At 46.5% G+C, this 16,460-nt stretch overlaps 1 protein-coding gene across 11 annotated transcripts in view; it reads left to right on the forward strand.

Annotated features, from left to right (window-relative positions):
• LTBP1 (latent transforming growth factor beta binding protein 1) overlaps window positions 1-16,460 on the forward strand; it is a 340,385-nt gene that overhangs the window by 138,580 nt on the left and 185,345 nt on the right. For 5 of the 11 annotated variants that reach the window (XM_079791755.1, XM_079791759.1, XM_079791762.1 and 2 more), the window contains exon 5: window positions 3,054-3,221. The exons of 1 other annotated variant lie outside the window; for it this stretch is intronic. In XM_079791755.1, coding sequence (XP_079647881.1) covers window positions 3,054-3,221 — 168 coding nt within the window. Of the gene's footprint in view, window positions 1-2,983; window positions 3,222-16,460 lie in introns of those variants that run through there. 5 more of the 11 variants (XM_079791764.1, XM_079791763.1, XM_079791765.1 and 2 more) reach the window with 1 other exon arrangement.

A 16,460-nucleotide genomic window follows, 5' to 3' on the forward strand; every position in this document is an offset into this window, starting at 1 on the left:
AGGCAGGACAGTTGAGTGTCCAACAGTTGCGAGTGTTTCAACACTGATTTTGAGGTTGACGAAAGTTATTTATAAGGAATAAATAAATGCCTGAAGACACAGGAGCACCCGCTGAGAATACAAGTGTCTGTTTTAGAATTAGATTCCTTTATACCAGAATTCTTGTAAAACACAAGGGGAAATATGACATAAAACGTGTCTTCTGCTTCCAAGAAGATGTGAACATTGTAAAATATCAGAATTAAGTCATATGAAACTGTCTCTGCCTTTTTGAAAATCCAGATGATTCTAAGCCAATTTTTTTTTTGGCAAAGAAATAGAATCAGTTTTTAAAAACAATAGGCTCAGAATCTCAAGTGCCTGTGAGGGACTACTGGAGCTGGGGGGTGAATTGGGAAGGACGACCAGCGCTGGCTTTTGTTGGCTGTCTTCGGCCGCCGGAGGGAGCATAATTTAGGTGCCGATGTGAGCATCTGCAGGGCAGGTGCCACGAGTGGATGCCAGAGAAGACAAAATAGTTGGCACACCCCTTCTCATTTCGTTATTGAACCCAGAGCCAGAAAAAATATGTTTATATTCTTTTGAAGTGGGACTATGTTGTCTCTTTTTTTCCTTGGGCTTCACACACACAAAGTATTCTCAAGATATTTGTTAAGCATCGTTTGACAGCTTAGAGTGTAGGCTGATTTTTTTTATTTTTTATTTTTGGTGCTACTGTAAAGAAATAAAACTGTCTGATCGTCAGATCTGAATTCTGTTGTCATTTGTGACATCTCTGAGATACAGTCGTAGAAAGGTTTTGAATGTCATCTAAGCATTTAAAGCAGGGGTCGGCAAAGTGTTTCTTTCAATAAAGTTTTATTGGAACGCAGCTACCCCCACTCATTTACATATTGTTCCTGTCAGGCTGCTTTCCTGTGACCACTGCAGCTTTGAATAGTTGCAACAGAGTCCTTTAGGCCCGGAACCCTGACATAGTTACTATTTGGCCCTTGAGAGGGAGGTTTCTACACACCATATTGTAAGGTGTTGGAAGACCTGGTCGGCCACCAGGGTATCTCCCCACCTCAGATCGTGGGTCCTGACCTGCTCCTGTGTTTGTTAGCAGCACCGGTGAATGCAGAAGAAATGGCCTCGGAAAAAAAACATCTGAAAAGAACGGATGGTATCTACCCTCCGGAGGAATTGTTTTCTATTATAAAGTGAGAGGACCCAGCCAGCCTGGGGTCTTCACCTCCCCCTAACTCCAGCCTTCTCTGTTTCCGCGGCAGTTATCTTTGGGAACTTGAAAGGGCTACTCTGTGGAGGGGGCATTCGACGGTGAGCCCTGGGCAGCTGAATTAGGACTAGTGGGTGCAGCCGACGGTGAGGATACACTCAGCTCCAGAAGGAAGAGCGCTTGCTAGGAACTACCCGTCGTCACTAAATGTGCCAACTTAGTGGAGAGTGAGCTCCCTGTCAATAGACTTGTTTCCATCAAGGTTGTGTCCGAGGACCTTGGGGGCCCCATTCCAGCCTGGAAATTCTAGTGGCTCATTTGGTTAAGGCTGTTTCCAAACTCAGATGTTGACCACCGTTTATTTCGTTGAGGGCCTGCCTATAGAGGCCGCTTCGATGAGTTTCTGAAAGTATAATCTTGGTCAAATAAAAGCAGGATAAGGGGGAGACCTGCTTCTGGTGGGCAGGGGAGGGCAGAGGAGTGACCCAGGGGCACTGTTTCCTACTGGCCCTGAAGCCTCAAAAAAGGAACCAACTGTCTTCAGCCGCTGCCACCATCTTTGCGTTCTGCCTGGGCTCCCGGAGAGAGGAAAGACTGGCTGCCACAGATGGAGAAATAAGTCGGAATAGGGTTTCGGTATCACACTTTGCCGGAGAGTTCATAGTGGGACTTGGCTGTGAACAGCAGCTCTGGGGGAGGCCATACATCCTCTGGGCAGCTCCGCTGTTCTAGGCCCAGAGCGGCCGTGGACAATGCATACATGAATGAGTGTGGGCATGCTCCAGGAAAACTTTATTTACAAAAGCAGGCAGCGGGCCGGATTGGATCCGGGGGCCATGGCTTGCTGACCCCTGAGACGGACATTGAAAGCTACAACTGGCTAGAAAGCATCGGTTCCAGTTCTCTCCTGTCTTAGAGAAAAGGTGAAAGGACAGGTCCGAAGTCACACCAGGCTGAGCCGGGGCTACCACCTAGAACCTGACATTCAGATTCGTGCCCCTTTTATGCATTCGTGCAGCCGAGTCCCAGCGCTGGTTTCACAGAGGGCCGTGTGAGTGCAGCCGCGAGAGCTCCCGGGTGGTATTGGAGACGAGGCAGCCGCGCAGCCCAGCGAGCTGGCCTCCCCTTTCCCGAGACGGACCCTGTTCACCGTCAAACAAAATAGACGCTGCCCCCGTTTAGGCGGAGGGAGGACGCCCCGGAGTTGTGAAAAAGCTGGGCTCCCGCAGCTGCGTCACGGGATTCGATCACGGCAGCCGGCGGTGCCAGGAGATTTGAGACAGATGTTTTCAGACATGCCGCATGCCTAAAACATTTCCAGGGGTCGGGCTGCAGCGGTGACTTCATAAGTGGAGAAACAGGGAAAGTATGCGAGGCGAGGACACAAGCGTTTATTCACCGCTAGGTGCATGGCCAACCCCTTTGCATTACATCTGCCTGTCAGGGTTGGCTCTTTCATCTGCCGTGCCCTCCGTGCTGCTCTTTGTCTGCCCGTGAATAAAGTGCAGCGTTGTGGTTAGTAATCCCACTCCAGTGACTCGACTTCAAATGTGGTTTTGGAGTGCATCCCAGAGTTCTGTTTGCTAAGCTTCCTACTCCTGTTTCAGAGACACCACTGGATACAGAGCAGCGAGCACGGAAGGCTTCCCTCTTTCCTGAAACCTGTCGGGCTGTGGGCTCTCTCTTTCCCCCTCGCGCCCCTTTCCTTTCTTCTTTTTTTTTTTTTTTCACCGTTTTAAAAAAATTTTTATTTTTTTTGAAACCTTCTGAGGCAAGTTCATGGATACTAAGCTGATGTGTTTGTTGTTCTTTTTCTCCCTGCCTCCGCTCCTAGTGAGTAACCACACTGGCCGCATCAAGGTGGTCTTTACTCCGAGCATCTGTAAAGTGACCTGCACCAAGGGCAGCTGTCAGAACAGCTGTGAGAAGGGGAACACCACCACTCTCATTAGTGAGAATGGCCATGCTGCCGACACCCTGACGGCCACGAACTTCCGAGTGGGTGAGTTCCTCCACGCTCCCTGCCTGTCCTTACCGAGTAGTTTTATGAGATCGTAGCATTTAGACGCCCCCCCGCCCGGCCATACACACACGGCTCTCTGTTTGAATGGGTTTCTATGAGTCTAAATATGCTCTCCCCCCCCCCCTTCCAAGAGTCCTTTTAAATTACTTTTGGAAGAATTTTTAGACTGGTTATTGGTTTCTTAGAGAAATGGCAACTAGGGTATCGATCGCCCCTTATGGCTTATCACTGAGGCAGCCGTGTGGTGCTGGGGACGTATCAGCTGGACGGAAGGAAATAGTTTGAGAGGAAGACCACAGCTTGCGCTGGTTGACTTCACATCTTCTCTTCTCACCGATCCACAGGGTTTCTGTTAGCTGTGACTCCTGTTGTAACGTTTGGAAGGTGGTGATGACATTTCAATTTGTACTCCACGAATATGTTCTAAGGAAGTTTTAAAAATTGTCGGAGCCCTGTGCTTTAGCTTGTAGGGAAGGGACACAGACTTGCATCTTTGCCCACGTTTCTGCTCTCTATCAAAAGCCTGAATTACAAATTGACATGGGACACAGATTTGGGGGGATATATGCTAGTGGATTACTGTCAGCACTGGAAACCTTTTAGTATTTCATAAGTAATTTAAATATGAAACATATCATGACTGACTGCAAAAAAAAAAAAAGGCTTTTAACTTTTTTTTAAAAAAATTTTTGTTTCTTTTTTACTTTTTGGTAAGTGGAGAAAGTATTGCGGTCCACCGAGTGCTGTCACACTGCCAGGTTGTCATTCAATACAGTATTTTTGTCATGGAAAAATGTCTTTTATTATTTTTTTGACCAATTATGGTTTGCCATGTGTACTCAAATAATCACAGACACCCACGTTACTTTATGAGTTACTCACAAGAATAACCCAAATGTCAGACAGATAATAACACTGGCTAGATCTGGTCTTTTTATGGAATATTGCTGTTTAGTCTTGGGAGTGTATGTCTCAAGGGGTAAGAGAAGGGGGGGGGTGTCTATTTCAAACTGATTTCCATCAAGACGGAACACAGGGGAGCAGCTTGAGGTCCTTCCTTGCTCTTGGATTATTCTGCTTTATGGCGACGCCTAATCCTTCTGAGGGTCTAACTCGGGTTGTGGTTCGTCTGTACTTGGGAAAAGCATGCGCCATAGATACTATTTAAGAAAGTATTGGGAATTTCCTGGCTACGATAGGGGTGCTTTAGGCATATTTTTAAAAGAATTTAGCTGTCAGGTGCCAAATGGCACATTACGCTCAGCAGGGCAGAGAGCCAAGTGTAATGGGAAGTGTGCTGACCTGATGATCAGGAAACCGGATTCTGGTCCTTGTCCTGCCACTAATGACCAGCTAATGCACAGGACGTGACAGTTCAGGTTTCTGAACCTCAGTGTTTCTCATCCAGAAAATAAATGGCTGAGGTGTAGTGACCTCTGAAATTCAGTGCACCTCTAAAATCTTATGCCTTTGAAAGAGGACTACGTAATATTATTTTCAGGCTTTTCCAGAGGGAGGGTTACAGACAAGGAGGCAAGGGAAAAAGACAATTCCAAGCAGGTTATCGTGGGCTGAATGGCTTTTCTCACTTTTGCTTTTCTTGATTGTCTTCCTTCCTCTCGTTGCTTTCCCTCCTCGATCGCCAACAACGCCTGCTCCCCCACCTCCTTGCATTTTTCATAAATCCTTACAGTAGGAATGACAAAGTAATCGGATGGGTGGTAATTTTTTGGCTCACGGTGTATTCATTTTGAAACTAAATATTTAAAGACTTTGAGAAACAGAGGAAGTCTGCTTGTTAAAACACGCCACACACTTCCCTCCTCTGGCATTTGAGCAAATGTTTAGGAACAGAATACACGTAACCTGTTCAAAATTTAAAATGCAGAGAAATTATTTACAGAAATATTTCAAAACCAGCACTCAACTCTGCCACAGAAGGATTGGCAGAGTTGTTTAATAAAAGGAAAATAAAATAAAAGAGGGTGGGGGGGTAGTAAGGAACAGTTGCACATCGGAAATCATGGGAACTATTTCATTTGCATCCTGAGCTATATCTCTTGTCTCTTTACATTTTAATTCAAATACTGAATAATTTGAGGGACACGTTTTATTTTTCTTAAGAATGGCAATTTTGTAAAATTTAGAGATTATGATTCTTCAGACAAACAGAAAATTTTACAAATCCATTTTTCAGACATACTCGATATCTTTGTGGACTTTACTGGTTTAATATAACTTTGTGGACTTTACTAGTTACATAGAAAAAGTGGTTTTTCAAATTTATTGCTTTTCTCTATATTTGTTTATCGTATATTAAATCTTTTGACACGTAAGATATGTGTATAAGGAATATAGTACATTATGAGGAAAATCCAAAATTTACTGTAACTTGTTAGCTATTATCCTTGGCCTCCCATAATTTGCTAGCTACTGTCTTTGGTTATAAAAGATGGGGGCTGGCAAAATCTTCCTGTAAAGGGCCAGATGGTAACTATTTTAGACCTCTCAGGCGATACAGTTTGTGTCCCAACCACTCAACCCTGTCCTGGTCGTGAAAGCAGCCATAGACAGTATCTTCGAGAATGCGTGTGGCTTTTGCAAACACAGTCAGTTTGCCACATTTGGTTTGAAGGCCATAGTTTGCTGGCCCCTGCTCCAAGAAGTCAAAATAATTTGGGGAAAACCATATGGACTTCATAGTCAAGGCACCTTAATTAAATAATCCATTTTGATCATCTGAACAGCAGAACTACCTTTGAATTTACATGGTGATTTTCCAGGGGTGTGTGTGTGTGTGTGTGTGTGTGTGTGTTTTAAAGAAATGGAAGAGAGATTATTGTCACTGCTTTTTTTGATAAGGAAACTTAGGCACAGTGGCTTATGTGAGTTTGCCTTAGTATAGGTTAAGTCAGCGAGGCATAGATCTTAGATCTTATGTCCCCTGTTTACTTAACTCCCTGAGGTCTGACCATGATGTGTAGGGGGGACGAGGTGAAAGGCCTCGTGGAGGGTTGAGTGTGTGGGAAGGCTCAGTGGTATAATAGAAAATAAACAACTGAGAGGCCAACAGCCCTGGGTTCAGATCTGGCTTCATCAAGCCCTTGGGCACGCTCTGGGTTTCTGTCTTCTTGGGCCCATGTCGCTCAGCTGCACGGTGCAGGGGTCACAGGTCTGCAGAGGGTGGTTCTGTAGCAGGCACAGGGGGGTGTTAGTCTCTTCCTTCTGTCCCGCGTTTTCTGTGGTGGTGTTTCTGGCCCCTGATGATGGTGAGCCTGGGCTGTTGAGATGGGAGAGGCAGGTGCAGTTTTTCATTACTCTTAAGCACACGCGCTCTGTTTTTGAGTATTCAGTTGGGGAAATCTTAAGTACTCTTAACGTGACTTTAAAAGTCAGGCCCGAGTGAGGATGACATCCAAGGGAAGTACTCAGAGATTTTAGGATAAACTCAGGATTAGTATGATGTAACAGAATATTTACACTAAGTGGTATTTCCTATAATAGAAGCAGATTTTTAATTATAATAACTCTGTGTGTGTGTGTGTGTGTGTGTGAGTGTGTGTGTGTGTGGCATTCTGAGCGTTGCCTTCTTGCTCTCCCTGCCTTCGCCTTTTTAAAAAAATGGAAACATGTCCCCAGTTGGGTGGGCCAGCAGGTTAACTGTTGTTGCTTTAGTGGATTCTTTCCATTCCATAGGGATAGAGTGAAGATGACCTTCTGGTATTTTTAAGTTGTTTATAGAATCGTAAGTTCCTCTAATAAGAAGAGCATAGGAATTCATGTTGTCACAACTAGAGTATTTCAAATAAAATAATACTGTCCCTTGGCAGAAGTTATTTGTAGAGGCATTGAAAAGCCATCGGGATTGCTAAAATAACACATTTGGTTTGTAGGATGCTTTCTCTGAGGGGTTACCAGGGACTTGCATTCCATTAGCACCAACTGCATAATTAATTCGCTAATTTAAAAAGTAAGTTCCCATATGTTACTTTATTTGATGCTTATTCCCTCCGAAAAAAAGTAAATGGTGGTATCACATTTTGCAGGTATGCAGACCACGGCTTTCGTGGTTTGCTTCAAGGTGACTTTAAATCAGTTTTCCTATCCAGGAGTCCAAATACCTCCGCCCTCCCATGGTGCCTCCTGGGACCATATATTGAGTGATTATATATAAAACACTGTCTTTGATTTTCCAAGAGAAGCAGATCCTACAGCTGCCCTCTCAGAGCGTATACTTGAAGGAGGAGATGAGGAGTGGACGTAAATAACCTTAATTCAAGGTAGAAACCTCCCTCCCCGCAGGAGGAGCTGTTCCTTCGCGCTGAGGCGGGATGCTCTGAGAGAAAAGGGATGGCATGCAGTTGTTCAGTGTAGTTCACCAGGCCACCCCCGGCTGCTAAACAGATCGGCTCATGGTGGGGTCTAGGTGAATGCATGTTGCTGGTTGGAGATGGAAGGGCGGGGGCATTCAACTTGAAACATTGGTAGGTTCCCATATAAAGGTGGACGGGAAGTAGAGGGAAGGGAGAGGTAAAGTTGATGTGGGAAGGATTTACCCATCAGAATTAGGCGTGGAGACGAGAAGGCACAGGTGGTTTCTGGGAATTGGCAGTAGATTCCCTTAAATATAGAAAGAATGAAAGTGTATTTCTAGCAGCACATGATCTCACTCATCTAGGGGAAATGATGAACAACATAGACTGATGAACAAGAACAGACCCGGAGACAAGGAAGCATAGATCAGACTGTCGGACCTCAGAGGGAGGTAGGGGAGGGTGGGGATAAGGGGGAGAGACCAACCAAAGGACTTGTGTGCATGCACATGAGCCTAATCAGTGGTCACGGACAACAGGGGGGTGGGGGCTTACGTGGGGAGGGGTTTGGGATGGGAATGGGGGGATGAGGACAAATATGTGATACCTTAATCAATAGAGAAATTAAAAAAATAGAAAGAATGAAAGGGAGTGACAGAAGACAAGTCCAGGAAAGTAGACTGGGGTGGGACTCTGAAGGGCTTCAATTGATGTCAAGCTTAGGAATTAGGGCTTTGCTCTTGTGGACTTTAGTAACGTCCTCTGGAAAGGGGACATTGACATTTATCATTTCAAAAAAAAAAAAAGGGAAGTTGTGAGTTTAAGGTAGGAAACTAGTGTTTTGATAGTCGTAGCTTCTGAACAGCCCGTGTTACGTAACGGTGACAACCTGTAGGCGCTTTGAACTGCCCTGAGGTTGGCGTGCTGCTCTGCTCGGGACCTCCCCGTATGTCTAACAGCAGCAGCCTAATCCTCCGGCCTTTGATGGAGAATGGAGGCGGGCCATGTCGCCCCACTCATTATGTAGGCTCTCCTCCTAAGGAGGGAAGAAAGTTCTCTCACCACGAGGCATTAAATAAATCAGCACTGCCCAAGGAGGGGGAGGCATTGAGATTTTTTTTCTGGCAACCTCGTTCAGACACTGAATCTTTCGTCGTCTGCCAGTTGTCATTGTTTGGATCCCTTGATGTCTATCCAGCACGGAAACCAATCCAATACCAACATGTCACTTTTTGATGAACTGGGGCATATATTTCCCCTGTAATGCATGGCTACAGGTTTTATGTTGTTTAAAGATGATCCAATGCAATACTAAAAGAAAGCGGTTGCCTTTCATTTGGGCCGTTGAGAATGCGTAAGAAGTTGTTAGACTACTCCCACATATGATCGTTTCAAATGATTTCACTTTCTAATACTGAATAAATGTCATAATGTAAGGCATTTCCTTTTTTATTTTATTTAAGCTGTGGAGCACCCAACAAAGGCTGGTATTAGGGACACGGATTCATTTACCATATTTTAATTGAGCACCTGCTCTGTGCCCAGGATTGGTTTAGGCATTAGAAATATAGCAATGAACAAAATAGAGAAAGTCCTTGAACATGCAACATTAAAAAATACCATGCGGCTATAGAACATATATGAATCTTGTATGAATCATCATGTATGAATCTTATGCTAAGTGAAATGAGTCAGCCACATAAAACAAATACTGTATGATTTCACTGGTATGAGTTCCCTGGAGCAGTCACATTCATAGAGGGAGAAAGTGGTGGTTGTCAGGGCTTGGTGAAAAGGTGGAGATAGAGAATCATTTTAATGGGCACAGAGTTTCAGTTTTGCAAGATGAGAAAGTTGTGGAGATTGAATGCACAACAGTCCGAATGTGCTTAACACTATAGATACTTGGAACTGCTTATGATAGTCAATTTTATGTTACCTGTATTTGACCATCTATATATATAAAAGCCTAAATGACCGGATGACTGGACAACCGGATGACTGGCTGGTTGCTATGATGCTCACTGACCACCAGGGGGGCAGACACTCAACACAGGAGCTGCTCCCTGGTGGTCAGTGCGCTTCCACAGTGGGAGCGCTGCTTGGCTGTCCAAAGGGTGTCAGATGCTGCCGGGCTCACGACTGGCAAGTGCAACTGCAGCGGCGCGAGCCTCTCCCACCTCCAAGGCAGTGCCACCGAGCGGTGGTGGCAGCAGGTGCAGCGGGGCCGGGCTGAGCGGGAGTGGCCCAGGCTCCTCCCTGGCTGCCTGCCACTTCATGCACTACTACATCCCTTGGAGGATGTCGGACTGCCGGGGAATCAGGCCAAAACGGGCAGTCCAACATCCCCCAAGAGGTCCCGGATTGCGAGAAGGTGCAGGCCAGGCTGAGGGACCCCACCGGTGCATGAATCCGTGCACCGGGCCTCTAGTAATTAATAATTGCTACTAGAAATACACTGTAAGGAACATTCCCTATGATATAATGTCAGGGAGTGTTAAATACTATGCAGAAGTAGCACTGGGAGAGGGATAGAGAGTGGGGTGTGGGAAGGTGAGGACTGCTCTTCTAGATGGCCAGGAAGGGCTCTCCGGTGAGATGATCCCGGATCAGAGACCTGAATGGTGTGAATAGCGAGCTCTGTGAGGGAACATTACAGACTTTATAACCGAGCTCTGTGACTGTGCTGGTTATTTTATCTAAGCTGTGGCGTATCTTCCAAAGGCTGGTGTTAGAAGAATTTATGTAAACTTTTCTGATATGTCCTGTTGGGTTAGGTTTTATTTGTGTATTGATATTGTATTGTATCAGGGTATCCCGTGTTTAACATCTGTTGATAAAGAACCTCATACACAGAAAATAGAGGCAAGGAAGTCATTGGGTAAAAAAAAAAAAAAAAAAAAAAAAAAGGTGCTAGAATGATTGCAGAAGGAATCTAGGTTATGGATAATAAAAAGTGTAGGGATGTCAGTAAAGAAATGAATGACTAAAAATGTTGGGTCACCTCTTTCCCCAACATTATCCTATATAATAAAAGCCTAATATGCTAAGTGTCTGGTCGTCCAGTTGGCCATTCAACCAATCAAAGCATAATATGTTAATGATATGCTAAGGCTGCTCAATTGCTCCCTATGATGCGCACTGACCACCAGGGGGCAGACACTCCAACCAGTAGGTTAGCTTGCTGCTGGAGTCTGGCCGATCAGGACTGAGTGAGGTGGGCCGGACATGCCCTGGAGCTCTCCGCAGTCCCTCCCTGGCTGGCCAACCTCCCACATCCCTCCCCAGCCTCAATCCCTCCTCGGCCCCAATCATGCATCAGTGGGGTCATGGCTGGTGAGTGCAGCAGCAGTGGCGGGAGCCTCTCCCACCTCTGCAGCAGCGCTAAGAATGTCCAACTGCCGGCTTAGGCCCGCACAGGGAGGGGGCCTAAGCCAGCAGTTGGACATCCCCTGAGGGCTCTTGGACTGGGAGCGGGTGTAGGCTGGGCTGAGGGACACCCCCCTAAAGTGCACGAATTTCATGCACTGGACCTCTAGTTTCCTATAAGACCTATCTGGGTACAGAACTTTCTTTTAAGGAAAGGAAATAAAATTGGTTTCTGCTTCTGAGGGCAGGTATGTGTGTGTGTGTGTGTGTGTGTGTGTGTGTGTGTGCGTGTGTGTGTGTGTGCGTGCGTGCGTGCATGTGTGTGTGTGTGTGTGTGTAGGGGAGAGTGCCCAGTGAAGGAGGGCTGTATAGGAAGGTGGTTCCAGGGGTTAATTGGACCAAAAAGGGCAATAGTTGGACACTAAGAGCCAAAATCAGGAGAAAATGAGGTCCTGTTTGGGTGAAGAGGAAGATTCCTGAAGATGAGCAAGTAAGGGCATCACCGCGGCCGTCTGAGGCTAAGTCTGCAGTCAGGACAGTTTGGAAGAAACTAACCTTTGGTAAAAGAGAGTTCAGCAGTCTGCTTGCCCAGCGAGGAAGGCGTGTGTGATTGATTGAACCTCTTAAGCCATCCCTGGCCTGTGTCTCGGGGGTGGACAGGACTCCACAAACGGGCTGTCCTGGGCTAGCTTAGAATAAATGACCTTTCAAAATCCCTTGGAGTCTGTAACACGTTGTCACAAAGTGTACATTCTTCCCTCCTCTGTCAGCTCGGGCACATGGACCGGTCTTTGGAAAACTCCAAACTGCTTAGCATGGCCTGCGGGGCCCTCAGGATTAGCTGCTCCTTGGCTCCCCGGCCTTCACCATGGCTGTGCCCCTTCCTCTCTGTTTCTGCCAAACGGAGGGAGACCAACGGGCGCTGACTGCCCCAGGGCCCCGGTGTTCCCACTGCTGCCCTGCCTGGGGGCGCACTGAACCCACCCAGCCTGGGCGGTGACCCACTGCTGCTTCAAGAGTCAGCGAGCGCCACTCACACTAGAAAGCCTCTCTCCCCTGTGTTTTCACACTGGTTTCTTCCACTCCACTCGCTTGGGGACAGGGACCTGCCTCCTTCCTGCTGGCATCTCCAGTGCCAGCACGGGGCCTGGCCTTGGAGATGCTGAATGCATTTTTGTTGACAGAGCACATTGTCTATGCAGGGGGCCGTGTGATGGAGGCGCACACACAGTTTTCCTGATCTGGCTCCACCCAGAATTCTCAGACACCTAAAACCACAGGTGTAAAAAAATACCATCTGAGAGTGTGGGAGGGTCACAGGAAAGAACATACAGGCCACCTCTGTAGCACTTTGTCCGGAGCTGAACTTGACACTTTGAACACTGACTGCAGAGGACTTCCCATGCTCGGCGAAGTGCAGTCGCGTTTTCATCCCTTCGGCTGCTCCCGCCGCGTGGCATTGCTGCTCCCCATTCGGCAATCTGCCTGAATCTCGGCCTCAGGGCCCGTTTCGAACATTGCTGCCTGTGCTGGTGTTCTCTTCCTCGTTGACCTCCAGTCATTACCATGTCAGTGACACGTGGGGGTCTGGCTCAGGTGGACGCCTGGCCGGTCCTGGCAGCCGGGTCTGGTGGCCCAGCCTCGCTGATTCCACCGGGTGAAATGAACTTGCAGGGCTGCTCCGTGGCAGCTGGGGAGCAGCAGGCTGAGGGTGTCCTGGGGCGCCTTGGATTGATCTGAAGAAGGTCTTTGTCTTCTGAAGAGAACATCCTGTTAATTTGCATTCCCTGTGGCCCGGGATGGGGGGAGAGAGCTTTCGTCTCCTGGAGTTTGGGAGGGGCATGCTCCTGGTGCACCATGGAGACCGGGTTCCCCTCATGAACGGATCCTGGCGGCACAATAGCTGCAAGAGAGACCGAGCAGGACATTTCCATTATGCACTCTCGTTGCTCCTCTGCTACGAGTGCACAGAAGGATCTTTATTTGCTCAGCGAGACTTGCTCTGGCCAGACTAGACTGCGTACAAGCTAATGTCAGATACTAAGTTATCACAGGGCAGACACACGTAGCAGCACCCCGTCCCTCTGCCTTGGATCGAGCACCCCCTGGCGGGGTTTCACTTGCTTACCTAGGAGCTTGAGCACCCCTTGTGGGGGCTTCACTTGCTTACCTAGGAGCTTGAGCACCCCTTGGGGGGGGGGCTTCACTTGCTTACCTAGGAGCTCGTGCAGGTTGCTAGCCTTGCTGGCAATGGTGGGAGCCCTGAAACCGGGGAGCGCTTTTTGGAACCAGAAGCTGTGGGCAGGACGAGTCATCATCTTGAATAGATGGGGGGATCTCCAGCGCTGTTTGATTGTAACTTAGGCTCCTGCTTCGTGCTTTGCTTTGCTTTGCTATCCTTGGCGTAATTTACCTCTGGGCTCCTCGGCTAGAGTGCATTGAAGGAAGCGGGACTTACAGTAGATACTGAAATCACATTTATGGGATACAGTATATCCCTGCAGCGTTTATTGGCATATGAGTTGGGCTTTGGCATCTTAGTATAAAAGTAAAACATTTGTATCAGCTTTTAATCTCGAGATATATATATATATATATATATGTATATATATATATATATACACACACACACACATATATATAATATATATATCGAGATTAAAAGCTGATATAAATTATATATATATATATATATATATATATATATATATATATATATATATATAATTTTCCAAGTGGAGAAGGAATAATGCATCTGTGTACTGTTGGAAAAACCTCCTGGAACTAATATCACAGATGATGTGAAAATGTTTTTGAGGGCAGCCACACAGTCATCTTCATGCTCCGCAGTCCAGGAAAATCAAATAACTACCAAATGGGGCAGGATAACGTTAGTGAGGAAGTTGGAGATTCATTCCGCAAAGTTCTCTCACACAGAAAATGAGAAGAAACAGATACCCTTCCACTGCCAATTTAATAGAGTGCTGTCATGGATGCACTTATTAAAACTTGATTTTTTTTTCTCTGTTTAGTGGAAGGGTATGGGCTTAAGGAACGGCCTCCTGCTCCTCTCTGTTACCTTGAATTTGGACTCCTGCAATAATAACTGAAAAAAAGCTGGCACGGCTGCAGGGTTGGCCTTTTGGGTAAGATTTGGTGGAAAAAAAGAAGTAACTTTATGCAGTAATGAGAGATTTCTTCACTCGGAGACCAAAGTTCAGGTGCCCATCAGAATCAATAAAATTTTGTTCTGGATTATGGGGACTTTCTGAGCTTCCCTGGTGTGAAAACTCAGCCCGACTTTCATCAGATTTTCCCTAGAAGAGGTAAAAGGGAAGCTTGACCTGGAATTCTTCTGCAGTGAGAAAAGCAGACCACTGCCCTTTTCCCGGCAAATTGGGAAGTGCCCTGGAACATTCTTAACGAAAGTCTTCTTTAGCAAGGTCACTGCTTGCCACCGCATTGTCCCTTTCTGAAGAAAGGGTGATTTATGAGCCCCCTGGATCTCCTTGTATTAATAACATCTCAAGCCAGCTGTTTTATTGGGTGTACACAGAGGGTAATTAGAAACATCTGAGAGCCCCATAATGTGCCCAGAAATCCATGACGTTTATGGAAAAGAAAAAAAAATAATAACATGCATGCCAAAGTTGTGTACTTGGTAAATAGATAAGTTAGTATTCCACAGAATTTCTTCTGTGTTTTCCCTTTTTTTTTTTTTAAAAAAAGAAGCTAAGCTCGTCAGACTGGAAATGCCCTCTTATTGAAATGCACTCACTCACTGCAGAAACCATAACCTTATTTGGTAAAAGACTTCTGACCGGGCTGTTCCTACAGTAATTATCATTTCCCTTCTGTCAGGCCTCATCATATTAGAGTCCATTTTCTGCCAGAGGAAGTATTTCTTCTTTTTTACCTGGCACTTACTTGAAAACTTCAGAATTCTGAAGGATCTCCTGTAAGGAAATTAACTCTCAGAAACATACTGCACCGGCGACTAATAGTGCCCATTTGCCTAATAGTCTGTCCTAGAAATCGGGTTGGGATTCAAGAGTTTGGGCTCTGTTTGAGCTGGTTATTTGAAATGTGATCTGTTCCAGTGATGGCTGAGTTCGAATATTTGGGTATGTGGCAATAACAGCGGCTGAGTCAGGGTCTGATTTAAATCAGGTCCCGCTCTTTCTTCCTCCAAGACCAAATCTAGACAAGAAAACCCAACCATTGGTTGGTGGCTGGTGAATGGTTCCTTTCATCTTCATTCACAAATAACAAGCCTTTGTGAGAAGTCCGTGCTGAGTCCAACTAGCATGCCCCAGGCGGCTGTGGACAGGGGTCCAGTTGGAGGCCTCCGGTGTCTTCTCAACCTGCGTAGCTTTGTGTGTCCCCACTGGGTGTGATGGTTGTCTGTCTTGATCATTTTGAATGGGACTTCTCATCGATCAGGAAGACAAAATTGGGTGTTTTGCTGGAGGTTGACAGTGACTTCAGGAAGGAGAAGTTGATTCATGTGTAGAAATGTTTATGGTGGGGAGGTAGGACAGTAGGTAGGAGCTGTTGCTGACACCTGACTTTAAATGCTTGCCTTTGCCAACCCCTAAATCAGTGGTTGTTCATCCTGGTTATACAACAGATATCCCAGGGATTACTTAAGAGTACAGATGATGCCCGGCCCATGTCCCAGGCTTCTAAGTCACAATTCCTGGGTGGGCGTTGAAAACAAACGATGCAGACGATGGTTAAATAGGTATAGCTCTGATGGAGATCCTCTGGTCTAAGCCAGTGCTCATCACCTTTTACTGGTCGTTGGAATTGCTGTGAATATTGGCAAAGTGCAGATTCCCATCAGTAGGTCTGGGGTGGGGCCTGAGATTTTTAACAGGTTCCCGGGGATTGGAGTGCTGTTTGGCCCATGCTTCACCCTTTGTACTATTAACTTATAATAAATGGTGGCTTCAGAAAGATATATTATCATGAATTAATTATACTGATTTATTGAGTTTCTATATGAGGCTGATACTGTATTAGGAAGTGATGTCTAAATGCCAGAAGAGAATCGACCGTGTAATCAAGACATTCATCCTTTGCAGTTCCCCTACCTCGGTTCCCATCACTCTTAAAGCTGAGGTTTCCTCACCCTGCCAGGCAGCCTCTTGGGCAGGGTGCCCCCAGGATACCGTCCTTGCCACATGAAACACTGGGTGCAGGCTGCCTCATTTCCTTATCCTACCATTTCAACCTGCTCTAGGCTGCCTCCTGCCTTACAGATTTTCCAGAGGACAGTCAGAAGGTCTCTTTGCTCATCAAGGGATAGGTGCCAGGCTCCCCAAAGAATTTTCACCTCCTCCGCTCCAGTGCAGCAAGCTGGGTTCTGCAGCCCAGCCAGCATCCCAGGAAGTGGGCGACCATCACTGACTTTTGTCCTCAGCTTTGGGACATGGCTCAAATCTCAAGTTCCATTCCATAGCCTGCACAGCTGTATGCAAGGGTGACACTCTGGGCCTACTAGTAACAGGGCATAGAGTTGTTTTCCCAGGAG

The sequence above is a fragment of the Cnephaeus nilssonii genome (genome assembly GCF_951640355.1).
Source record: "Cnephaeus nilssonii genome assembly, chromosome: 15".
Classification (NCBI taxonomy): Eukaryota; Metazoa; Chordata; class Mammalia; order Chiroptera; family Vespertilionidae; genus Cnephaeus; species Cnephaeus nilssonii.